General features: G+C 41.6%; 1 protein-coding gene across 1 annotated transcript in view; it reads left to right on the forward strand.

Moving 5' to 3' along the window:
• Nucleotides 1–24,641, forward strand: part of LOC102791018 (3',5'-cyclic-AMP phosphodiesterase 4B-like) — a 45,063-nt gene extending 20,422 nt beyond the window's left edge. The window contains exons 5-18 of the mRNA XM_006786913.2: nucleotides 91–285; nucleotides 393–429; nucleotides 957–1,027; nucleotides 1,764–1,813; nucleotides 12,347–12,459; nucleotides 18,532–18,625; nucleotides 19,954–20,168; nucleotides 20,260–20,358; nucleotides 20,770–20,934; nucleotides 21,203–21,302; nucleotides 21,440–21,594; nucleotides 21,705–21,827; nucleotides 21,936–22,118; nucleotides 22,213–24,641. Of these exons, the coding sequence (XP_006786976.1) occupies nucleotides 91–285; nucleotides 393–429; nucleotides 957–1,027; nucleotides 1,764–1,813; nucleotides 12,347–12,459; nucleotides 18,532–18,625; nucleotides 19,954–20,168; nucleotides 20,260–20,358; nucleotides 20,770–20,934; nucleotides 21,203–21,302; nucleotides 21,440–21,594; nucleotides 21,705–21,827; nucleotides 21,936–22,118; nucleotides 22,213–22,584 (1,972 nt within the window). The 3' untranslated portion in view covers nucleotides 22,585–24,641. The remainder of the gene's footprint in view (nucleotides 1–90; nucleotides 286–392; nucleotides 430–956; nucleotides 1,028–1,763; nucleotides 1,814–12,346; nucleotides 12,460–18,531; nucleotides 18,626–19,953; nucleotides 20,169–20,259; nucleotides 20,359–20,769; nucleotides 20,935–21,202; nucleotides 21,303–21,439; nucleotides 21,595–21,704; nucleotides 21,828–21,935; nucleotides 22,119–22,212) is intronic.
• The last annotated feature ends 736 nt before the right edge of the window (nucleotides 24,642–25,377 follow it).

Below are 25,377 nucleotides of genomic sequence, written 5' to 3' on the forward strand. Positions count from 1 at the left end.
ATTTAAGAACTTGCTTTGCATTGTAATGAATCACATCCTGATATTTTCTTCTCTCCCCCCGATTGTTTTTTTTTTTTAACTTTCTTTTAGTTTTGAAGGGGAGAATGGCCCATCAGTGTGCTGCAGCCCATCAGACCCTCAGGCATCCCCAGGTTCAGGTCTGGTTCTTCATCCCAATTTGGCAGCTTACGGCCAGCGGCGGGAGTCCTTCCTGTACCGCTCTGACAGCGACTATGAGCTATCACCAAAATCCTTATCCCGAAATTCTTCCATCGTTGGAGAATTGTGAGTGGTTTTAATCACAGCATTGTCACATTACACTCGGTGTTCAGTTAGCTATGTGTTTGTCTGCTTGTGTAACAGGCTTTCCTTTCATTACTCTCATTTTTCAGACATGGAGAAGACTTGATTGTGACACCGTTTGCCCAGGTAAGAGCTTGTCATAGCTCCATAGATCAGGTACAGAGAGCATCAATTATCTCAGAATATAAAACACAATTTCTCACAATAACTTTTTAATCTAAATGTCCCACGGTGCCATATTGAACTCTTTGCCCACAATTGACAATGAGGATATATAACAACATCGGCATGGCAGAAGAATACACTCGGATTTCAGCTTCATTGCAGAAATCTTTTCAGACAAACAGTATAGAAATGTATAAATAATATAGAGATATTTAGTGCCATATTATTTAATTACATTATTAAAAACAGTAATTTGCCCCAAACTAGTCATAAAATAAAAGAATCACAATTCTTTAAAACACTTCTCTTTTAAACACATGGTCAGTAGCAAAGGTTATTCTCCATGCTCTCCTGTGAGAGGTAAGTTATAGTCCTTAAACATTTTTCACACAATTTTATTTTCATGCAAAATGTTCTCTTGTTTTAAATTTCACTTTTACTTTTTGCACATTCTTTCTCTTACATCAGTCTTTTAATCTTCTCTTTAGGTTCTGGCAAGTCTTCGGACAGTTAGGAACAACTTCACCACCTTGACAAATGTACAGTGTGCATCTAATAAGTAAGTGGGATCATTATTAGTTTCTGTACTTAGAGTTTTTATGATCCACAATTTAATATTTATTTTTTATTGAGGAAAAATCTGCATGTGGATTTTAGTTTTTGGAGATACACCAGTAAGCCATACCATTAAAATCAGACTGGGACTTCTGATTGTGCCATGTGTTGTTTTATAGAAGGCACCAGATAAGAAGATAATCAGTGTTTGTCACTTTACCTGTTGGTAGTTTTAATGTTGTGGCTTATAAGTGTCTGTTTTGACAATGGTTGGAGATGCCAGCATGCTCCACTTGGGGGCACCAAAGCTTCAGAAACTTTTATAATGATGTGGGCTTGTGAAGAAGTCTCGCAAATATAAATTCACATATCTCAAGAGCCTTTTGCTGGTGACACAAAACTGGAAACAGTGACATTTCAATTCTGTTTTTTGTTATGAGAGGCACAAACATCATCTTTTACATGGAAGTGCTCGCAGGTTTCCAGTGATCACTGAATTGGGTCAGTGGTTGTAGTTGCATCACATTTGCCAGAGGTGCACACTGAGTCAATCTGACCTCTGAGAAAAGGGTCACCGCAAGCCTGAGACCTGTTCAGAGAACCAAGGGAGCTGTTTTGTGTTTATCCTATGGCAACAAAGACCGACTGGAACCAAATGAAATAAATAAATAAATAAATGATGGAAGCATTTTTCCAGGCTCCTAATTTTTAAAACTTTGTAAATTATTTCTCTGTTGCAGGAGGTCTCCCGCTACAAATCAGCCCCATGTCACCAAAGTATGCCTGTCAGGTGAGTGATTAAGCCTTCTGTTAAAGAAAGAAAAGGGAGTTCATTATCACCCTTATCAGAATGAATGATTCTGGGAAATGTTGCACCCTGCAACACACATACAGTGCTAACTGTCTGTGCTGTTTATATGGCTTTTGCAATTTCTGAGATTACAAATTCCAGGTTTTGATGCTTGAGCAGAATGATGCTCAGTTAAAGTTTTGAATGAGCCAAAAAAGAAAGATGCTGAACTGCAAAAAAAGCAAAGAAAAAAAATGGAACAGCCAGTAATGTCCAATTGTTCTCCAATGCACGTGCTGTAATGCATGTACACAGATGGGGATTCTTGCATGCAACTGAAGTCTGCACAGTTGTTAGGAAAAATAATAGTTTACGTTTCAAACACGGGAAATGGAAGTGGCATACAGTGGATTGCTTATTTCACGCCTCTGCAGTGTTCAAATAGATTGTCCCTTTGCACACAACACACATTTACATGAGGAAATATAGTTCCTCTTTTAAATTTCCATAAAAGTACTGAGTTAGATGTTTTCCCAGCCAGGATAAAATGTTATCTTTGACTCTTTTCACAAATGCAAATATAAGCAGCAGGCCTTTGAGTTATTCAAGGAGGAAACTGTGACTTGTTAATGCGCAAAATTCCCGTGAAGTGTCATTATGGAGGCACCGATGAAAAACAAAAGTGTGAGAACAACAGAAGCACCTACTGGTTTAGATTCAGATTAGATAGAAGGCAACAAGCGAAAGAAAAAGAGGAGGGAGGTGTCGATATTGGTTCTTGCTGCACTGGTTCTTCAAGTCCAATTGACGTCAGCATGGCCTACACACATGGGTGCTCTACTTCCTATCAGCACAGATGGGCTGCGAGGAGTGTCCCACAGCAGGAAAAATACAACACAACTCTGAGTCTCTTATTGTCCTTCCTCCTCCACATTTCTCACAAACCATGACCTCCAAGTAATCAGTGCAGAGTGAAACGATCTCACTGGCTTCCATTATGACGCATGAGGAAGATAAAACAAGAAAAACAAATCTGAAGCCTCTGAGACTCAGAGCTCGGAGGTTTATATACTGTATTTCTGGTCCTACCAGGGAATCTTGCTGCTCTCAGCTTTCTTTGAGCGTCTAGAGAAAATGGAGTACACCTGCCACTAAATAATGGTGACGGTTGAGTTTGTTCAGTACGCAGCTACAACAATTAACAATATCACAATGAAAGATGCCATCATATCCTCCCTTGTGCTGCTTTCTGTCCCGTTTTCCTTGACTCTTTGACCGGAAAAGGAGAACAGATTTTTCCTGTTTTCCCTCTGTGTTTTTAGTCCGGCAAAATCCCCAGTAGTGGAAAAGAAAAGCGTACCTGCGTCTTTTTGGGCATGAGCTCAGCATAAATGAGTGCACACTTATACACTCTGGACAGCTCTATAAAGGGAGTATAGACGGACACGGGGAACGACAATAAAAATCAAGACGGAAGATGATGTGGTGACACATGCAGACATTGGTATCAAGACATATCAAGAGAGCTACCAGATTGTTGCTGGGAGTGAGATACAAAAGAATGACAACACAGTAAAGGTCAAAGAGAGAGAGAGAGATAATCATCTGGCAGTATGGGAGTAGCATATCAAATTCGGTGAAATAAACAAAAAGAGCACAACCGTGACCACAGCCAGTGGGTGAAGGGGCATAATGAGAAGAAAACAAGAAGCAGGGGGTATACTAAAAATCAGCTCAGCTGCAAATGCGTCACTGCAGGCTGTTTATACTGTTCGACTTACTCCAGAAACGTGACGGGATTGAAGTTTTCCCCCTTATGAGTTTGCAATTTATGGTTCGCTAGCCAAACTGGCCCCATCGCACACAGTCTCGTGAGCTCAGCGTGCAACAAAGAGCTCACTCTTCCCATACTGATTCAGATTACAGGCTTTGCTCTATATCATGCCTGATAAATAGCACTTTTGAGAAGTTGCTTTATTATGACGTGTTTGACAGTCAAGGCCTGATGATTAATCTGCAGCGATTATTACTGGCATTAGCCAAACACAGATGGTATGAACTCTGGGGTTAGTCATGTGTCCCAGAACTGTAAAATCTTGTAATGGCCTCATGAGCAAATGCTCGCTAGACTGTTTTCAGATATTAATCATTACACAGCGCCCTCAGAAATTAATCTTTAAGAAATCCCTGTTCAAAGAAGGCTACTCCTAGTTAGCTTTAGACTTGGCCGCAAGAGGGAAAACTATATATGCGTTCCCGCTTAATTTATGATGAAATTCTACTGTTTTGGTTGATGTGTGTGTGTTTTTAAATGAAGTGTAATATTGGACCTAGCAATTTTTACTTGACTTCCCACTTTCAAATCAAAAGTGATCTTGTTTACACTAGAAGCACACACAGTAGTAAAAAGAACTGTACTGTATAACAATACATTTGCTATTTTCCTAAGAACGTCGACTATCTATTTCATATCTACATGTTACATTTGAGGCCAACATGGGCAGCAGGTCAGCTTAGTGAAAAAAGACCAAAAAAACCCCAAGTTTGACTATCCACAGAGCTCACAGCTCACTTATTAACATGCAGAATAACAAAGTAGCCAAGATTTTGTGCTATATTTTCAATCTTCTGTTACACTTTTATCCTTTTCACTGAAAGAAATTAAAAAAAAGAAAAAGTTAAAACTAAAGTAAAAGGAAATCACACACTAGCAGTTTTCTTTCTTTCTTTCTTTTCTCATACAGATCCCTGGTATAAATAAGATCTTTATAAAATATATCATGCTTTTAATGTTATTGTAGCTTTTTGATACCTTTGTGTTTTGTATTATTTAAACCAGCTAGGTCCTTTCTTCAAACAGAACCACATTGGTGGTTACCGCCTATTTCGCTCTTTATACTGTTACATCAAGATTTTATACATCACATTGCTTTAAAAAAAGTTTCAGACCTTCAAAGTCACCTCTGAGAAAAGTTGCAACTAGATTTAAGTTACACTGTCAACATTTACTTAATTTTATTTGTGTTAAATATAAGAATTTTGTCAGAAAAAAAATTGAAAACAACAACGTAACATGTGGCTTGACCAAATATACAGCCCCATTTCCAAAAAAGTTGGGGTGCTATGTAAATTTTAAATATAAATAGGATGCATCGATTTGAAAATCTCATAAACCCACATTTTATTCAAATTTTATTTTATTCAAATAGAATATAGACAAAAAATTTAATTTCTACCACCGTGTAGCATCGTCTCTCTTTTTAACAGCAATGTCTGGGAAGTGAGTAGATGAGTTTCTGGGCTTTTGGTTGGGGAATGTTTACCCATTCTTGTCTGATTATAGCTACTGAACAGGATTGGAGGCAGGCTAGTTCAGCATCTGGATTCTTCCAGTATGAAGCCATCCCCTTGTTATACATGCAATTTGGGGTTTAGCATTGTCTTGCAGGAGGTCTTATTGCTCAAGGATAAGATACAGTACTATATCTGAAGTATATAGCTGTACTGTTGCAATAAGGGTGTTTTCTGCATTTAGGGACAGCAAACAGTGTAACACCACTGTGTAAGGATTCCATGACAGAGCCATTGGACCCAAGAGTTAAATCAGTGAAATATGCCATTGTCTTTTGAAGTTGCGTCAGTAAGCGTATCTGGCATAAAACTCTGCCAAATCAAACATGCAAAGCCACCCGATGTTGCAACCCCTTGTGACAAGGGAGCAGTTGAGAGTAGCATTTATTTGAAGTGCTTGTTTTTCCTCTTATGTGTTATTGCCAGTAAGAAAATGATGGCCTTTCATTGTGAGATGCATAGTGCAGTGGCTCAGTGAACCTGTTTCCAAGAATATGATGCATTTCCAACCAGGAAAATCAGTTCAGCATAGCAGATTGCTGCACTGAGACATACACATTTTTTACTTTGGAACTAAACGGTCACGTCACTTTGTGCATAACCTCCTGGGTGTGTTTTCCAACACAATGAGCATTACTCATTTTTCTTTTGTGACTTTTAGTAAACATGCCGTGGAAGAAAAATGATGACAGACCTAACTGAAACGAGTTATTCTGACAGTCTAAAAAGGAAGAATAGGTTGTTATTTCCCTTTAAACCTCAGGGCGAGAGTTGCTGTCCACACGTGCATTTGTTTGTACAGTCATGGGTTGATTTGTTTTTTTTAAAAAAAGGTTCTACGCTTTTGCCTGTTGGGGCATAATGAAAACTTATCTGTTCCTCATAGCTTAATATGCTGTCAATTTGAACGACAACACAGTGTGGCATGTCATACAATGGAAAATGCACTTCATTAATGGATCATCAGCAAATGTGAGCACCTCTATCAAAGCAGAAGTTTTAGTAGCTTGCTGCTCTGGTGCATCTAGGTCTCTTAACACAATAGAAAGCAGGAAAGAAACTGGCTTAGAGAAGCTGTTGTTGCAGTTCATCAAAATCCATCATTCTGCAGTGAGAAGGATTGGTCACATGTGCAAAAGAGTGGACATCCCAGCAAACTGACCTTAGGATGAATTTGCTGGAAATTCATGCTAAGGTAAATTTGCTGGGACGTTTAATGCTTAAAGAAACAGCAAAATCCCAAGAGCAACATCTCGGACGCTAAAGGCCTCAGTTAGCACACTAAATGTTAAAGGTCAAACATACCAGCATGCCAGCACAAACACCTCAGACCAGCTGCCAATCAAGCAGGTGGAGGGGTGATGATTTGGATTTGCTTTGCAGCCACAGGACCTGGGTACCTTGTAGTCATTAAGTCAAACATGACCTCTTCTGTTACCAATGAATTCTAGAGTCAAATGTGATGCCATTTGTCTATAGCTAAAGCTTTATTACTAAAGCTTGGGTAATGTAATGGGATGGTGAGCCCAAGCACAGCAGGAAATCTACAACAGAATAGTTGAAAACGTAAAGAGTCAAGGTGTTGAACTGGTGCAGATTTCAGGCATCAATCTAATGCCATGGAGGAACCTTAAGAGAGCTATGTATAAATGAATGCCTGCACGAAGCAGTGAACTGAAGCAGTGCTGTAAAGAAGATTGGCCCAAAGTTCTTTCTAATGTTTCAAACCAAATTTGCTTTTGCCCAATGTAATTGAAAACATATAAGGATTTTAGCAATGTTGCCGAGATCTTCTAATTGATCAGATTACTTCAACTTTCATCATAGCAAACTTAATCAGTATGAATATGCAGAATTTGTGGGTAAGGGGGAAGATTTTTGGTGCAGGACGCTTCCTCGGTTGTGTTTGCAGACTGCTTGTAGTCTGAATTTTGTTAACCAATCATGTTTGAAGAGACTTGGGTTGCATGCATGTGGAAAGTAAATAAAGGGTTTAATTTCCGAAACCCTAATTCCAAAGCCACCAACTATCTTCTGACGATTTAGTTTTTTGCTCTGTTTTGTTTTGTTTGTTTGTTTGTTTTTTCAAAAAAGTATTCATCTGCCATTTCTGGAGCACTGATAATGATGATGTGAAGCAATATCCATTGTCCTCTACCTGGAAATCCACCTGCAAGTCCTGAAAAGGTGCTTTGGTGACTAAGGAGGCAGATTAGCTAATGGGCTATTCGATTGAGTCATGCAAACCTGTTTTCCAAAGAGGTTTGAGCACAGTGCAAAATGCAAATGAAAACTTTATACAGTGATTTGCAAGTCATTTAAACAACATTCAAATCATATCAAATGTTTGTTCATTTCGATGTTGATGCCAGCAACACATTTTTCCAACCAAATTTTTCCCACTCTCACAGGATTTCCAAAAACGTTTGAAATGTTTTATTGCAACAAATTCAAAATGAGCGTATGTTTTTTAATATGTTTTTCAAAACTGCATGTCTAAAACACTTGCAGAATCTCTAAATGCTGTTTTCATACTATTTCCAATTAATTATAGGGTTCAAAAGAATTGCATATAGTTGCATTCTGTTTTTATTAACACCTGTCACAACTTTTTGGGGAATGGTGTTGTACTTAATTTCTAATGTTTGTTATCAATATGATGTAATTTATTTCCCCCTATTAGCAAAAAGTTATTGAGTGAATGGACACACAATCATACAGTACACCACAAACTGAGCCAGAAGAACTGACCTGTCATATTCAGTCTGGTCAGTCTGCTTCACTCTTGTGTGCAGCAGTTACTCTGCTCCACAGCAGGAATCCATTTCAGGTTTTCCAGGCTCACAGCCAGGGGAGAGGATCCGGAGGGCTGGAAGCGTGCAGCCTGGTTAAGTATTTGAATTATGTCATTGACGTCAGCACAGTCATAAACCTCCCTGCGGCCCTTCCCTCTAACTGGCCCATGCCAACACAGCTCCATGGTGCATTGTGAATGAGTTGTCAAACAGGCCTTGATGAGGTGTTTGTATGTGCATGTGTGTTTTCAAGTCTTTTGTTTTCATAGGCGATGAGATTATTTCACAGCTGTAAACTATGAAGCGACACAATTACTGAGGCTTGTTTGTGAGAAGACCAAGAGTGGTGTGGTTTCGGGGGTTGGACTGTCTCTGATTGTCCACCGCACATCACTTTAAATCTCATGCTACCTTAAAAGGGAAAGAATTATACAAAATTGTCTCACATATAGCACACCAACTTATTCTTGTAGCACAGCAAGGGAAACAATAGATTTGAATTGTAACTTGTAACAGTATGCTAATATAATTTTTCTGTGGCTATGACAATTTTTTTTGTAAAGGTTTTTAACAATAGATAGGATAAAATTATATATACACGCGCATGATGAAATATATTATTTTGAAACACAATGATTAATTAAACTTAAAGAAAAGAAAATACAGAATGATGAACTTAAATATGCTTTGCTAAAATCTAAAAAGCATGCACGATATATAGAAATTAAAAATATTGAATATTGAACTTGTAATGTCATAAAATTGATAAATTACGTTATTTGTGAGAGTATAATATGTGCAACACTGTTTTTGCATTTTATACATATACTACCATGTGTTAAAATCAGAAAATGTTCAGAGTTCAAAGCAGATGGTATAATGCAAATGATTGACACAAAGAGCAAAGGCTTTTGCAAGAGTAATCATGAATTTGCAAAGTCTTCCGCCCCTCTCGCACTTTTGAACAATTGACGTACATTGGAGGTGATACAATGGTAAATTATTGACCCGCATCCTGTCTTAGCACCACGTGCAATGCAAAATCAATAACGAATGACTGAATACGTGCAAGTTACTGTGTCAAAGTGTGCATTTCTCTTTTGTGATGTGGTGAGGTCACTATGAGGAATGTGTGTTTGCGTACATGCAGATAGCCTTGGCCTGTTTACAGGTCAGCCATTGGTGTCTTGAGTTGACCATCAACTTTCTTTTCCCGCACTTTCCAAATGTTTGGTGAATTAACAATGAACATTAACACAACTAAAGGCATTGTAGTCACTGTGTTAAAGTCAGCCTCGCTATAAACTCATACTGCATAAAAAAAATGCCAACTTATAATCCACTCTCACACAGAAATCCATTGTGAAAAGCAAGTTCAAAAGAAAATAAAAAAACATACAATAAAAAATATTGTGTAGTTTTTCAGTGTTGTGCTTCTTAATGAGAAACTGCTCTGTATAGCTGTCACATTTAAATGCTACCCAGATGTTGCTTACAATAATAATGCTAACCCAATGATACATACACAAATGTACCCTAATAGGGTCATTTTGCTGTTTTTGTACTACTTCTACTGAAGTGTGTGTTTGGTCTGTCCATGGGAGTTGTTGGTATGAGCTGAGACACTGCAATTCTTCAGTCAGACACTGAGGAAAAACAGCTTATGGGGGTAGATTGAGAACATAGAGAGGTGCAGTGTGAGGGGGATGTAAGTGGAAGGTGTTTTGGCAGAAATGGTGGTTTGGGAGCAGCCCTGCTCGTTAGTGTGGTGGATGGCTCTTACAGAAGCTGGTTTGTGGCCCTACAGAGGAGAGATAGAGGGGAAAAAGGGGGAGAGGGGAAGGCAGACGAGGTCTCTCTGCACACTGAGGTCTGTTGTCCTCTTTGCAGCCTCCAGCATATGGCCAAAGCATTAGAACTCAGCAAGAAAAAAAGAAAAAGAAAAAGACATCCACTGAAAAAACAGGCTGGAAAAGTACCTCACACTCTGTCTGGAAGCAGGTTTCTCAGACTGAATGTGCGTCACGCCACCTTTGACTGGTGACACTGTGAAATGTCAGCCCATTTAACGCTGTATTTATGAGCAACCAAAGGTGATGATAGGTTCATTCCTTCTACTCACACCGTGTGCATGTGCATAACTTTATTTAGAACTTCAACTCATATGTCATTGTTATACAGCCCAATTAAGGGAAGTTTGGCTCCAGACTTTGCAAAAATGTAACTTTTCAGCCACTGTTTTAGCCCAAAAAGCCGAAGGTCCAGCAAGCTTTTCTACAGTAGTCTGAGTGTTTCACTCTTATATGTTCTGGACTCTGTCAGTGATTAAGCTGCCAGCTTCAAAATGACTCGAATCCCAATCATACAGACTTTGCAGATGAGCCAGTCCTTTGATGTTTCAAGGTGCCCAGCTAAAATGTCTGCATATGCATGCGCCCTCTTCTAAGGGAATGAGGGCAGGATGTGGTGACACCTTCTTGGCAACGTCTACTGCCCCTATGGACCAAGACAGCCGCACGCTGATGTATACCCAGTTTCAACAGCTCACTGCCTTGTGCATGAGCTGCTTTGATGTTATACTTCTGCTCTGTGTCAGTGACTTTTGCACGGCTTGCGTGCCAGTGGAGTCTGCGAATAGGCTGGTCCGCAAAACTTGGCATCCAGTTATGCGTCGTATCGAAGCCAAAGTTTCTTTGAATCAGCCAACCAGGAACTTAAGGAAATAAAAATTAGTCTAACCCGAAAAATGACACAAGTGGTAGCAGTCATGTAATATGAGGAGCCAGTGGCATGAGTTTCCTTGAGTGAACTTAAACAGCTGAAAGTTCACTTTTTTGTGATTCAAAAGAATCCCGGGTGTTGTTCTCATTACTTTCAAAGGTGAACTATTTCCTTTAACTGTGCTACATTGTCTGGGGTTGCATTGAAGTTCTTTGTTCAGCACTGGTGGTTCAAAATCTGTATGCCATCCCTGTGCTTTGAAGTGCTTTGATCCACTATATTGACGTAAATTGGGGAGCAGCACGCTGGCTGTCCTGTTGTGCTGAGCATATGGGGTAAATTTCTTCCATGTGTGAAGTGCTATGAAGTAGAGATCAGTCTTTTCCATAGAAAAGGAAGGTGGGGAGATCCAGATGTTTAGCGTTCGCTCCCTCCAGCTAGAAATATGTTGAAACATTGGCATAATGAGCAGTGATACTTTTTAATATGTTTCCTCGTGTTTGAGCTTCACAGTGATTTTCTTGTAAACCACTCTTTTCCTTCTAAACACTGTGCACCTACCACATGTGAGTCATAGCTGCTAACGACAGAGTTATTTCATCAAACGACAGCTATGATTGCCTTCAGCAGTCACTCCACCATTCATTAATTCCACTCCATGTTTTCTGGGAGTTCATAGCCAAAGAGGAAGTGCTTTGGTTTCTTTGGCTCACAGTGTGGCCCTAGCCTGGACTCCCCCCAATTCAGGGAGTCAAAATTTGCCTCTCGTGTTGCTTGTGCAAACACAAGTTTGATGTTTGATATAATTTTTTTTCCTCCCTCGGAGAGGTTCAGAGAGGAGAGAACCAGTTTGTGAAGCATGGTGGTGTGCTGTGAGCTGCTATAGATGCAGTTCACCAGGGTTCCTTGAAGTGGTCTGCATGTCAGAAAGGAAGTCGTTGGAAATGAGTTCTTTGCAGTAGTGACGACGTCCTCCTACGTCCTCCTACTCCTATTGTCTATAAAGTTCTAATGAAATTTCACAGAGATGCATTTGTTTGGATGTAATCACAGTGACAGGAATAAAAGCTAAAAGGATTGTGTCTCCTGCACCAAAAGCAGTTAGGGTTTTTTGTGTTTTTTTTACTCTAAATGCATGTATACACCATTTCTATTCATTTAAATGGGCAGGGGTCACAGACACACCAACAGCAGGAGGCAGCAAACTGCCTAGTCTGCAAGCTACTTCTTCAAACGAGTGGAAATGAGAGGGGGATAATTTAATGAGAGAGAGGGAGAAGTTGAGCAAGGGTGGGGGAACCAGACGAAATGGGAGGGGGTTTGCAGCACGCACAAGAGGGAGGGAAAGAGGGGGTACGCAGAGAATGAGGCTACAGAGAGACAGAAAGACAGACAGAGCGAGTCGGCAAACGGTGACCATAACCACTGTTTGTTTGAGAAAACAACTCCCCTGAACTTTCGGAGGTGGTGGAGCGGAACAAGATGAAGGAGCTCTGCGTACACACCTCCTCATCTTCCTCTGCGTCTTCCGGAGGTTCTGCATGTCAGTGCCCCTTACGATCAAGCCACTCTGGGACACTTGGACCGCCACGCATGGTGTCTGGAGGATCAAGTATGGACATGGATCCTCTCAGACCTGATTACATGTCCATGTGTCTCTTGGCAGATGAGTCCTACCAGAAGCTGGCTATGGAAACCATGGAGGAGCTGGACTGGTGTCTGGACCAGTTGGAGACCATCCAGACCTACCGGTCTGTCAGTGACATGGCCTCCAACAAGGTATGACAATCTGGGCCATATGTTAATATATGTAAATGTGTGTATTTATCGATTACCGTGGTTTTATAAAAAGCTATTAGCCTGTCCTCCTGGATGAAATACCTGAAAACACTACAAACATTCACATTTTTGATAATTAACTTCAGGGGTAAAAAAAACTATTTGGGTATTTGATCATGGGCACAGTAGGTTATTAAGATGATTTTATCAAGTCACAAAATAACCATTAGTTCATTAGTGTGAAAAGCTATCATGCACATAGTGCTGTGCTTTCATCTCGAATCATATTGCACAGCAAACTCTTGCATGCTTCCTTTTTCCAACATCTCTTTTTACCCACTGAAATAACAATCATTAGAGTGTGCAAAACCATAATTAAAAAAGATTTAAGTTAAACATTATAATTGTAACCTATATCTCATAGTATGCAATGCAAAATTATAATTATTACCATCACGGTACATATTCTGCAACGTGCTCACTGAAGGCATGATACTTGTGATGATGGCTTGACTGGCCTGTGATGACCTGCCAGCCTGCATATATGTGTGTATAATTGCTCTTTGTTTCTGTGTGGTTGTGCATTTGCACAGTCTACGGAAAATGTAAAATACTTTTAGCCACATTGACGCATTTGCAAAGCAACAGCTGTTCTGTGGTAGCATATCAGCACGCATCATCGTTTTATAGATCTCTTGATAAAAGAGGAGAAAAGTTAATGTTTGCTTCGCTGCATAACAACTTTAGCGAACTACCTGTTGCATCTGAGCACCATTATTGCCTGAATTCCAGGGAAAGGGCTGTCCTGCTTGTATATCCTTACCTTAATCAAACTGCCCGAGACACACAGCTGGTGATACTACTAGGTTGGGCTGATTAAAACATTACCCAGATGCATTTTTCATTCATTTTAGTGCTGTGTTGATATTGGCTCGTTTCTAAGGTGTAGCTCTGTGTGAGTTCATTTAGCAGGACCCTTATTGCTTAAGGCTGGTTTGAAAGTACTGAACTTATTCTTCTGCTTGCTGCGGAAGAGGCAAAACCAGATCTGCTATATAACATAGAATAATGCCAGGATAATTTTATAACTGCATCTTCTTTACAAGGGGCCAAACCATTTAGTTTAGCGTGTTTAAAAGCTGGTTAAAGTGCCTGGAAAGTTGCTAAATGGTAAAACTCAGTTTATAGTTAATATAACTGCCCAAAAAATGTAACCAAAGGGTGAAAAAATGTCTGTTCTCATCGGTGGTCTTAGCAGCGTGTTGTTTTAAGCATTTAAAAGTGCCAGTCTTCCAGTTTGGTTTTACTGAATTTAAACACACTGTGGTTTTTAAACCAGCATTTTTGAACTAATTACTTCCCTTTGCTTTGATGCACATGAGCCTGCTTTTTTCTTTGTGCGTATTTCACTTCAAAATTTACTGTATGCGGCACATTATTGCTCAGACAGCGGAGACTGTACGGCGACATCAAATTATAAACACCCAGGGTGGTGGTGTCCATTTCCGTCTGTGCTCTAAGCTTTGGTCTGAGGGAGGATTGGGATGGGGAGGGGGTGTTGTCAGACCATGATGGGTGACTCTGACCGTGACACCAGCTTCCTGTCTCTGTATTTCCTGTGCCTCCTCTCCTCTGCTCACTTGTTACTCGATGACAATAGGGGTTGAGTCCTAACAGACAGCTACATCCCCGGGACTGTCAAGACAATGAGAAAAGGCCCTCTAGGCTTGTAGCAGCGTAGCAACTTGTTCAGGCAAACCAGGTACAGATTCCTAACAACACGAGCCAGTGCCATTGTTGACCAGTGCTGATCTTTTAAAAGTGTACTGGGCAACAGTTTTATGATGTTACAGTTAAGTTTCAACAGTGTCCTACATTGTTGTGCAATTGTACAGGGATAGAAAGAAGCTGTTTATTGGTCCATCGAGCTCTTGTTGCAAAATTGGGAGTCAAGTCCAGTGATACTGTTACACCATCGGCCCAGTTTTTGTGGGCGTTTGACGCAAGTTTTGACAAAGAGTCAGGTTTTCTTTTTTTCTTCACCACTAGATGTAATTGAAGCCACAATCAAACCCGGGGTGTCTCCGTTTTCAGTTTCCAAGGGCACAGGTGTATCCGGGGCTACAAGACCACACACTCTGCTGACCGCCAGCCTGGTTGCTGTGACCTCAGAGCGGGGAGCTACTTCCCTGCCCCTCACTATCATTAACCTCGCCACACTTCCACGCCGATGCCGGTGACGGCCTTGGACAAACACTGCCATCTGAATGCAGTTAAAGGAGTTTAGTGCTTTTGCGGGTAGCGTGCAGGCAAGCCCCTCGAGGAGAACACAAGCGAGTAGGAAACTTTAACTCACGTGTGGTCACTTCAGCTTTGAAGCACCCGCCGTCTTCACTGGGGAAAGAATGACAAAATTATTGAAACAGATGCAGCGGTGGGTCTGTAGCTGTACCAGGCGTAATGGACATTAAATTATAGTGCTGCGCTTCCATTTGACTGAAAGGGTGGTGAGGAGATCACACGAGCTCCAGCGGTGATTATGGTGCTTAATCGTAATTTTTTTTTAAAAAAGTTTTACCTCTGTAATCTTCTGTTTTTCATCTGATCTTCATCTTGGAAAATAAGACAGCACAAGGAGAGCGAATGGAAAACATGTTTCTACTGTAACTCCGTTGTTACCTGTTTCTGATCAACGCCTTCGAGGAAATGTGTTGTCCTTGTGTTACTAAACAGTGTAAATTTGATGTACATCATTCATCTTGTGTTGACACTCGAAACAGCCGCATGCATGCGACAGAGGCGGCGTGTGCTCACTCTGGGGTTTGTTCGATTGCAGTGCAATGGTGTTGCATTATGAGGTCACATTGTTCCTGAGAAATCCCATTTCTTTACGTATTATGTTTTTCCTTTTTCTTTATTTCTCTTGTCAGTTAATATAGCAGGAACTTTAGCGTGACCCCTAAACTTGTTATCTGGGACTTTTCTGTGATGAGCTCAGGTATGTTAGTAGTTTGGTGCCTGAGGCTACAGGAAGAAGGATGTCTGCCAGTAAATGATCTCAGGGAATTACTATAGCAAAAGAAAAGGGAAGTAGGTGGAGACACACGCTCAGGCCTGTATGGGAGGGAGGAGCCATCAATCTCCTGTTAGACTTTGTAGGCCAGTCAGTTAAGTCAGCTTTATTGCTATAAGTTTCCTGCCTGACGCCAGTTGAGAAAAGAGAATAGAGAGAGGAAGACGGCTGGTTCACAGACACGCTGAGACGAGTTAAAGTACTTGGACCTTTACAGGATTTCTTTGTGCTGTGTTTGTTTTTTCGTTGAGTGACAATGGGACTATGCTGCTCTGAAAAGCAGAAGATAAACTTTGAGATGCTTGCGAGTTGGAAAAAGGTGAGTTAGCTTTATAGAGGCTTACTTTGTGTTGTAGGAGTGTAGCGTGCCATGTGGAGATGGTGTTTTATTCAAGAATAAATTGCTGGATTTGAAGTGACATCTAGTTTAAAAAAATAAAAATAAATTTGCTCCTCAGTAATTACACTCAAAATGTTCCTGAATTGTTTTTTTCCTTCTATGATTGCATATTTGAAAATATGTTGGTCTTTACTTTTTGTAGCATGTTGTTTCAATAGCTTTTTGTTTTTTTGCGACACAGTTATATTATGCATTAAATATTTAAACTTTATTAAACAACGGCTCCTGATTGTGTGAGAGCAAATTGCTTTTTTGTCAGAGTTTGCGCAACTTCTCTCAGTTTCCCCAGCTTGTTCTGAAACTGAGAATCATTTGCTAACGTAAAAGGATGTATGAGTTAACGCCATGCATTGAGTAATCTGGGTTACGGAGAACACTTGCAGCCTTGTCATCGTGCCGTGTGTGTGTATGATGTGTTTCAGCTGAACTACACAACCCCGGGTGACTGACATACAGCTGTGTGCCTAATTCACTTCCTAGAGGTCACTCAAATCCACACTGTGCTGCATTAAAGAATCAATTACAAGCTCTCTTTGAGCAAACTAAAGCCAACTGATTCCAGCTTCTTTGATCTTTCTGGGTTTTTAGTGCAGCCGATGCTTTGAAAGTGGTATTCAAGTTCCACAGTCAACTAGATGTTAGCTGTCTGGTTGACAGCTATTAGACAGCTGTTGAGATCAGAGAGTCTGGTTCAGTATGAAGCAAAAAGAACTCATTATAAGAGAGAATATAAAATCGGGCAGAAACCACAATGACAGGTTTTCTATTTTCTTTCCGGTGTTAGAATACAGAGTTATAAAAAAAGGAAAACCCAATTACTTTCTATGGAAATGGCCTTTATTGCACACACCATTACTACATAGTTTTCATAATCAAGTTTGGGGTGTGATGTTTGCATATGCTTATTCAAATCGAAAAGAACATTTTGCATGAGAGATAAAAATCGATCTCCTTTTGCACACAAGCTATGGTTTTTTTAAAAAATGCCTATCTGGAGCGTCGCTGCTGCAGTTTTTGTGATAGGTTTGTTTATGTTTACGATGCAGTGCTGTGTTTTTAAAGTAGGGACCACCATAAGAACAGTGAACGGACCATGTGATTCTGTTGCCATGGCATTCGGGTTGCCATGCAGATGGTGGTACACCGATGGCAGACTGAAAACTGTCGTCTGCTTGATACAGCAAAACATCACGATTATGGACTGAACTATTTGCACATCCCCATTTTCTGTTTTTAAAATATGCTTAGTTCTGTGTCTGAGTTTGTGTCTGTGTCTCATCATCCGTGCGATAAACGCTCTGGTGCTTTGAAGTCTCACGTTGCGCAGTATGCTTTGCATCTGTTCTGCATTACTGTGCAGGGGGAGCATTTTAAGTAGAGAAGGGAGACAGCAGTGGGAGGGGGGTTTCACAGAACACAGGAGTGAGAGAGAAATAGCTAGAAATAGGGAGGAAGATGTGGGGGATCCTCCAAGCTCTCATTTTCTGCAGTGCTGTGCATGAGCATCAGTTTTTAGCGAGGGTGGGAGGCAAAGAGAGAGACAGAGAGAGTGAGAGAGAGGCTCCAGCAATTTGTGCCACAGGGAACTCTACAGCTATAGCGCACCCCCATCTACTCCTCCTCCTCTCTGCCTTTTTCAGTCCCTCTCTTTCTTTCCTCCTTCTGCCGTGAAGACTGCCTTTTTTTCCTGACTTGCCAAATCTGGGCTTGGAAAGGCTGGATTTTCTCCTGTATGTTTTTTGGATGGTGGCAGAAGGAGATGGAGGTTTGAAGAAAGGGACAGAGGCAGCGACAGCCAGAGGAAAGGAAATATTGATCACATCCAGGGGGATTCCATCACTCACGACAGTGGCTCGCGATCCTTGATAACAATGGAGGAAGCTAGGAGGAGGCGCGTTTGGCTGGGAATGTAGGGCTCCGCCACAGCCCCTCTCCAGAGACTTCGGCTGGGGCGTTTTTACCGTAGTCAGCCGTTGCAAGGCGGTGATTTGGTGACGCCTTGAGCTTCAGGCTGTAGGGCTGAGCTAAGCCTTGGGGGTCCACTCAGAGAGGAGCACTTACTGCTTCTGCTGGGGGGCTCAGCACTGCTCAGCACCATGCCTGAGGCCAACTACCTATTCTCTGTGTCCTGGGGATACATTAAGGTGTGTCCCAGAGGAGGTTTTCCATTAATGGGACTGTTTCTGTGCATATTCTACATCCATGTCTGTTTTCTGTTGCTGGTGAAGAGCCCAATTTCTCTTTGAATGCATTACGACATGTTTTTAATCTTGCTCAGTGGTTGCATGTCTTGAGAAAACAGGCATCTTTTGCTTATCTGTAAAATTTGCATAAAGGAAATATAAACTATGCACAGCACGCATCGTATATGCTGTGTTGAAACACGAAGCAGTCTGGATAAGGAGACTGGGGAAGAATACACAAACCTAATATGGCTCATTAAATCCAGAGAACATGGTCCCATGGGACATGTTCCAGTGGAAAATAACAGGAAAGGGTTTATTCCGCTGCTTAGAAACAGCAGTCAGACTCATTTGCTGGATGTGTTTCTGCGTATAAATCACATTACCTCCTTAACATTTTATCTCTTTGCTTCCAGTTCAAGAGGATGCTGAACCGGGAGCTAAGCCACCTGTCTGAGATGAGCCGATCAGGCAACCAAGTGTCAGAGTACATCTCCAGCACCTTCCTAGGTGAGCACTGCAGCACATGTTTACCACACACCTCCTGAAGTATACATTGCGCCATTGCAAAATGTGCTGTATGTATGACTTCAGTGAGCCAGCATCCTTCAGGAATGTCACAGAGGTTGCGAGGTTACCCAAAGCATGTGCCAAGCAGTGGGGAAACTCACAGTTCCTCTGCAACGCTGTTCTTAAACCAGTCTGATCTGGTCTGGAAGGGAGACAGGGTCCCCTCGCTCCGACTGCAGAGATATGTGAAGGGAGGAGGGAGGGCTTTGTACTCAGGGAAGACTTCCCTCTGGAGAGATTAGGAGCAGTGAGTCGGAGAGAGAGAGGGTGTTTGTGTGCTTACAGTGCCATCAGGTTCAGAGAGATGCTGCATTATTCATCAGTGGGACAGCAGTGGTTGCTTGTCTTTAAAAAAAAAAAGCCTGGCGGCATTTCGTGTCTATTGGCTTGCCAGCCCTGCAAACCACTCTGCCCCTCAGGTTTTTCTACCCTCCCATCTAGCTCACCACCAGCATACATACAGCCAGACTCCCAGCTTATAAGGGCTCACTGCAGACTAATGTTGTGGCTCTTGTTAGTGAACACGTGTCTATTTTCCTGCTTCGGATCAGCAAAACATAAAAAATGACAGAAAAAAGACAAGATGCTGGATGCATGGTGGAAAGAGGAAAAGAAAAAGCTACCTCTTGTGCTAACAATAGAAGTGGCGCAGTGATAGAGACAAACATGAAAGCTCAGCTCAGTTTATCTTTGAAGCTTTGCGGTTTTATCTGCATTGCAGCTAGCACCTGTCAGGTGTAGGGAGATGATTTTCCTGTGCTTTGTGGAGGACGCAGCTGAGATGTTTTTTTTTTTCTCGCTCTGCGGCTGTGCGTGCAGTGCACACGTACAGACCGAGGGAGTCTCACGCTCACACACAGTGAGAAATGTCACTCAGCTAATACATGAGTCACATGCACCGACTGAACCCAACTTCCAAGTCCCTCCTCTAAACATTTCGGCTTAATGTGAACCATCTTTCCATGATTCTCTGAATTGTTACCAACACATGGCTCAGATTCACAGAATGCCTGGAATACTGCCATGTTTCTCTGATCATCATAACAACTCATTAGCACAGCCTGAGCCTTTGTCTCATAAAACATTTGCATCTCATCAGTGTATTCAGCTATTTTACTCATTTATTTTTTTGCCTTTCCTGTTTGTTACTAGTGTATTTTTATTGCAGAAGGCAGGCATTGAGGGATTGATTGCTAATTTAATAGCAGCCAGTGCAGCTTTTTTGTCTTGAAAACCACCTTTTTTAATGTTAATTCTATTTTCTCCAGACAAGCAGAATGAGTTGGAGCTTCCGTGTCCAGTTCCAAAGGCGAGGGAAAGGAAGAGGAGGCAGGGCCAGCAGCAGCAGCAACAGCAGCAGCAACACGGTGGGATGATGACACAGATCAGTGGGGTGAGAAAAGTCAGCCATACATCAAGTATCTCGGGAGGTGCTGGAAATCGCTTTGGGGTCAAGACGGACCAGGAGGAATTGTTGTCAAAGGTAAGTGACAGACAGACTGGAGAAACTTAAACTTGCGTGATATCTGGTGTCTCACGTGCTCAAACACTTAAATTTGTGTCCACTCTAACAGGACCTGGAACACATCAACAGATGGGGCCTGAATATTTTCAAAGTGGCTGAGCATTCTCACAATCGACCTCTCACATGCGTCATGTACACCATCTTCCAGGTTTGTTTTCCGCCTCAGCTTCCATCCTTTAATCGGGAAAGAGCCAGTTGAGAAAACTGTGAAGCCATTCAAACAAACACACACACAAGCCGTGTCAGTGTGTACATCATGCTCTGTTAGCTAGCTCCAGACTGTAATCAGTTTGGGCGCACATGTTTTGTTTTTTTTCACTTGCGCTAGAAAAAGGCTGCACCCCTTTCTTTCGAGGCCAAAAGATAACTTAAAATGTATTACTGCTGCAGCAGATACTGTCAGTGCACCTGTTAGTCTGGAGCCCTGCCTAGTTTATGACTACCCAACCGATGACTCAGAATTGAACTGTGGCTAGATGGATAGACCGTAGAGAAAATAATATCCTGTAGCACGTTTAGCCAGGAGTCTTGTTTTTCTAATCCACACTGTCACACGCAGGAGCGAGACCTGATGAGGACGTTCAAGATTCCAACGGACACCTTTGTGACGTTCATGCTGACCCTAGAGAGCCACTATCACTCCGACGTGGCGTACCACAACAACCTCCACGCTGCCGACGTAGCCCAGTCCACACACATCCTCCTGTCCACCCCTGCATTAGATGTAAGTCGTGTGAAATCTGTCTTACCTCACTCGCTTTCAGTACTTCTAAGTGTTCAGAGTTTGCCCTTTAAAACGTGACACGGTTAAAGCGTGTCGCCACCGGCCACACCTTTTACTTGAACTGTTTATATTGTTGTGATGAATAGCAACAATAGAAAGAGCATACCACAGATGGTGACACATGGAAGGATTGGTTTTTCAAACTAATACCTTGCCTTGTATGGTAAGTAAATTTATTTTTGCTTTACTTCCTTCTCTTCAAACACAGGCGGTCTTCACTGACCTGGAGATCTTGGCAGCCATTTTTGCAGCAGCCATTCACGACGTGGACCACCCAGGAGTCTCCAACCAATTCCTAATCAATACAAGTAGGTCCACCTTTTCATTCAACATCCATCAAAAAAGTCAGCTAGAGTTATTTATTTGGTCTACATTTTGAAAAAAGGGAGAAATATTTGCTTGATTTGATGTTTAATTTCCTTTTCTTGTCCTCTTTTGCATTTAGACTCTGAGCTGGCTCTGATGTACAACGATGAGTCAGTGCTGGAAAATCACCACCTGGCCGTGGGCTTCAAACTGCTGCAGGAAGAAAATTGCGACATCTTCCAAAACCTCTCCAAGAAGCAGAGGCAGACGCTCCGGAGGATGGTCATAGAAATGGTGAGGAAATGTCTGCACATCTGTCTCAGGCAGCAGCCCCGTCTCAGGATCTGAGCAGTTTTCACAGTTTTTCTTAAATTGATCGTTTTTCATGTCTTGCCGTCTTCCAGGTTTTGGCAACCGACATGTCTAAACACATGAGTCTGCTGGCGGATTTGAAAACGATGGTGGAAACCAAGAAGGTCACCAGCTCTGGTGTCCTGATGCTAGACAACTACACAGACAGGATGCAGGTAAGAGGCAGACTAGTATGCACATTAGACGCAAACACTTTTCTATTTACCACAGAGGGAGGAAAAGAAAAAAAACATACTAAACTGTGATATTTTTTTTCCCTGCAGGTTCTCCGTAACATGGTTCATTGTGCAGACCTGAGCAACCCCACCAAACCTCTGGATCTGTACCGGCAGTGGACTGACAGAATCATGGATGAGTTCTTCCACCAGGGAGACAGAGAGAGGGAGAGGGGGATGGAAATCAGCCCAATGTGTGACAAACACACAGCTTCAGTAGAGAGGACTCAGGTAGAGAACACAGGCATCCAGCTCTCAAAATAAAACCTGAAAACTGTGGTTATTTTTCATATTTACTGACATCTTCTCTGTTTATCTTTTCTAGGTTAGCTTCATTGATTACATAGTGCATCCTCTGTGGGAGACGTGGGCTGACCTGGTCCATCCCGATGCCCAAGACATCCTGGATACACTAGAGGACAACAGGAACTGGTACCAAAGCATGATCCCCCAGAGCCCCTCACCTCCTTTCTACACCAGTGATGGAGAAGGAGGACCTCACGGGGAGGTGGAAGGGCGGCCTGTAGAGAGTAAATTCAAGTTCGATCTAACGCTGGATGACCAGGAAGGACAAGGTGAAGACAGTGGAATGATGGACACGGCTGACAGTTGTGACAATGTGACATTACAGCATCTTCCCTGTGATCAGGAAGGGGCAGAAATGACAACACATGACGGCTCCCCGGAGGAAACATAGCTTAACCGGTGGTGTTCTTGGAGCGTAGCACGTTTTTGGTGAATTCATTTTATTGCAGTGGAGCAATCCTGCAATTTGGCTCTGGCGGGAGCTGCTTGGCAAAGAGGGCCTGACTGAATGTGGGGCACCCCTGCGAATGAGGCTTGGAAACCCTGCGGTAGTTTGTCTTTGAGACCCCCTGGAAGGGAGCTGGAAGAGTGTAGGCTCTGTTCTTTACAGAAGGGGCTACTGTTGGACTGCAGAGCCTAACCTGGGTTCTTTCAGGCAGAGAATGTGAAGTGGACGTATGAATCCGTGGACTGGGACAAGTCTAAATTTCAAACTTGCACTTCAGGACATTTTTTTTAAATGTTCATTTAGATTCTTTGTATCGTGTCGAGATTGGATACGACCCTATATTGTCCAACCACAGCTACTGGTCAGCAAGTTATTTCTAACCCAGTAGTGTTTTTTTAACACTTGTCTAAAAAGAGTAGCGTGCCTTTTTTTACAAGTGTGTGTTTTTGTAAGTTGTTTTTTTTTAAATAATTTATTGAACACATTCATGTAGCTGTGTGTCAGATTTTCTACAAAACGGACATAGCTGTCTCACACAGTCTTCCTCATGTTCTGGCAATAGTATAAGCTTGTTCTTCACTAATGGATGTATATTATAAAAAAATCAGCTGACTTCCCAGCACACTTTGCACTTTGTGGCACACACAGTTAAACCAAGACAAAGACAGCATCTGTAACTTAAAGGAGAGACCATAGCAAGCATGTCAAACCAAATAATTTGATTTGATTTATCCAAATAAGTAACTGCGTAAGCAATTAAATGACTCATAGGCTAGATTTCGTAAAAGAGTAAAAAACCTTTCTTTGTTTTTTTGTAGAACAGAAACCAAAACTCCAAAGATCCTGTAAGGAAAGCACTTTGTTGGATTCACTGCCACCCCTCAAAAGAATGATCGCATTTCCAAAGAGTAAATGGTGTGACAAGTCAAACTTCCGAGCGGCAGCGGGATTGATTCCCTCTCACTTAAAGCCAGTTACAGACTAAATTCTCACTACAATCTTCCAAGATTAAAGTGGAAAAGAAAATATTTCATAACCCAGTTGCGTTTAAGCCCCATCCCATGTGGAAAAACCGTCTCCGCCCTGTAATTCCCCTTTTCATTGCCTCACACAACACACCTGTTGTGGTTAGCAGTATTCTCATGAATAGGCTGACTCATTTTGAACTTTGAATGACTTCAAGGCTGAACGCGCAGTTTCAGAAACACCTGTCAGTAATGGAATAATTGAATCTTGTAGTTTTTCATTGCAGCACTTTGAATACGTCGACAGTTATGCAGCTGTTTGCTGATCTGTCCAAACACTTCCTTAGAGGTACCACGTTGTATGGTCATAATACGGGGAGATCGGTTTCATGTTTCACGATATGTCATTCTTCTCCTGTGCGTGTGTGTGTGTGTGTGTGTGCGTGTGAGGATGCGAGAGTGTATTTAAGTGGTCACAGAGTTGCACAGTCGTGTTGCACCCAACTGTGTTGTGCTGACCCTTAAGCTGTTTGTAACAGTGTATTTATTACATTTTCTTGTATATGTTAATACTGAATTGATAATATTCGCTGTATATTTGTTATTTATATGCACTACCACGTGTCAAATGACAGTTTGACTGAACTGCTTTGTTGGTTCATCCGTGTATAGCAAGGTATTTTGCTATGAGACCATAGCATAAAGTTATGCAGGTCAATTTTGACGATTTGAAAAGTATGTTTCGTTTGAAATCCCAGCCAGAAGTGTTTGTGCAGTGGAAGCCAGCAGCGCTTCATACGAGGCGCAGCAGAAGCTTTTTTAGTCCTTTTGTTCCTGGCGAAGGCTGGATATTTACTGCAGCATAATGTGTACGGTGACAGGTCATTGTACAGCTATAAGAATATTTGCTGAAATTTATACCATTGTTTCAAATGTATTTTTTCAGTGTTTTCTTCACAGTATACTGTAAAACGGTGTATGTTGTGCTCAGCAAATGTTTTCTATCAGATTATTAAAACGGGCATGTATAACAGACTCTTCTGGTCCGAATGTTATTGGATTACATCAGCGACGTTTGTTTCAGTGATGTTAAAAACCAGTTTGGAGACAGATTTAAGTTTCAATTTAAATGTTTTTATCTGTACACATTAAACTATTTAGAAATTGTCCTAAGATACATATTTGCACATTATGCAATTTAAGGTGTACATTCAGGAGAAAGTCTGTTAAAACTAGAAAAGTCCTGAAGAAACAGACGCTGCGCATTATTTTCTCCCATTTTTAAGGCACAATCTGCAATTCCAAAAATGTAAAGTGTGAATAAAAGCACTGCAATGATTTGCAAACCTCCTAAATCCATTCACAATAGAGCAAAATAAATTTGATGGCAGCAACAAATTTCAAGCAGTTCAGGGTGGTGCAACAACAGAGTAACTGTTGCTGTTAGCAACAGGTCAGTAACATGACTGGGTATAAAAAGAGCATGTTAGAGAGGCGGCGGTTGACCACTCTGCAAACAAAAACAAATCTTCTGCGCATATCCAGACGAGGTATTTAAAGTAAGACCTTGCACATTTCAGCAAGACATTGCTAAACCACATACCAGCACATATTAGAACAACATGGAGTCTGGCTGAACTACCAGCTGAAAACTGGTTAAAATACATGGAAAATACAACAAAGAAGCTAGAATCCTATATCAGACAAGAACAGGAAATTTATATCTCAAAAGTCCAGGAGCTGGTCTCCTTAGATCGCAGATGTATACGGA

Source organism: Neolamprologus brichardi, chromosome 18 (assembly GCF_056152115.1).
Source record: "Neolamprologus brichardi isolate AB-2024 chromosome 18, ASM5615211v1, whole genome shotgun sequence".
NCBI classification, from domain to species: domain Eukaryota; kingdom Metazoa; phylum Chordata; class Actinopteri; order Cichliformes; family Cichlidae; genus Neolamprologus; species Neolamprologus brichardi.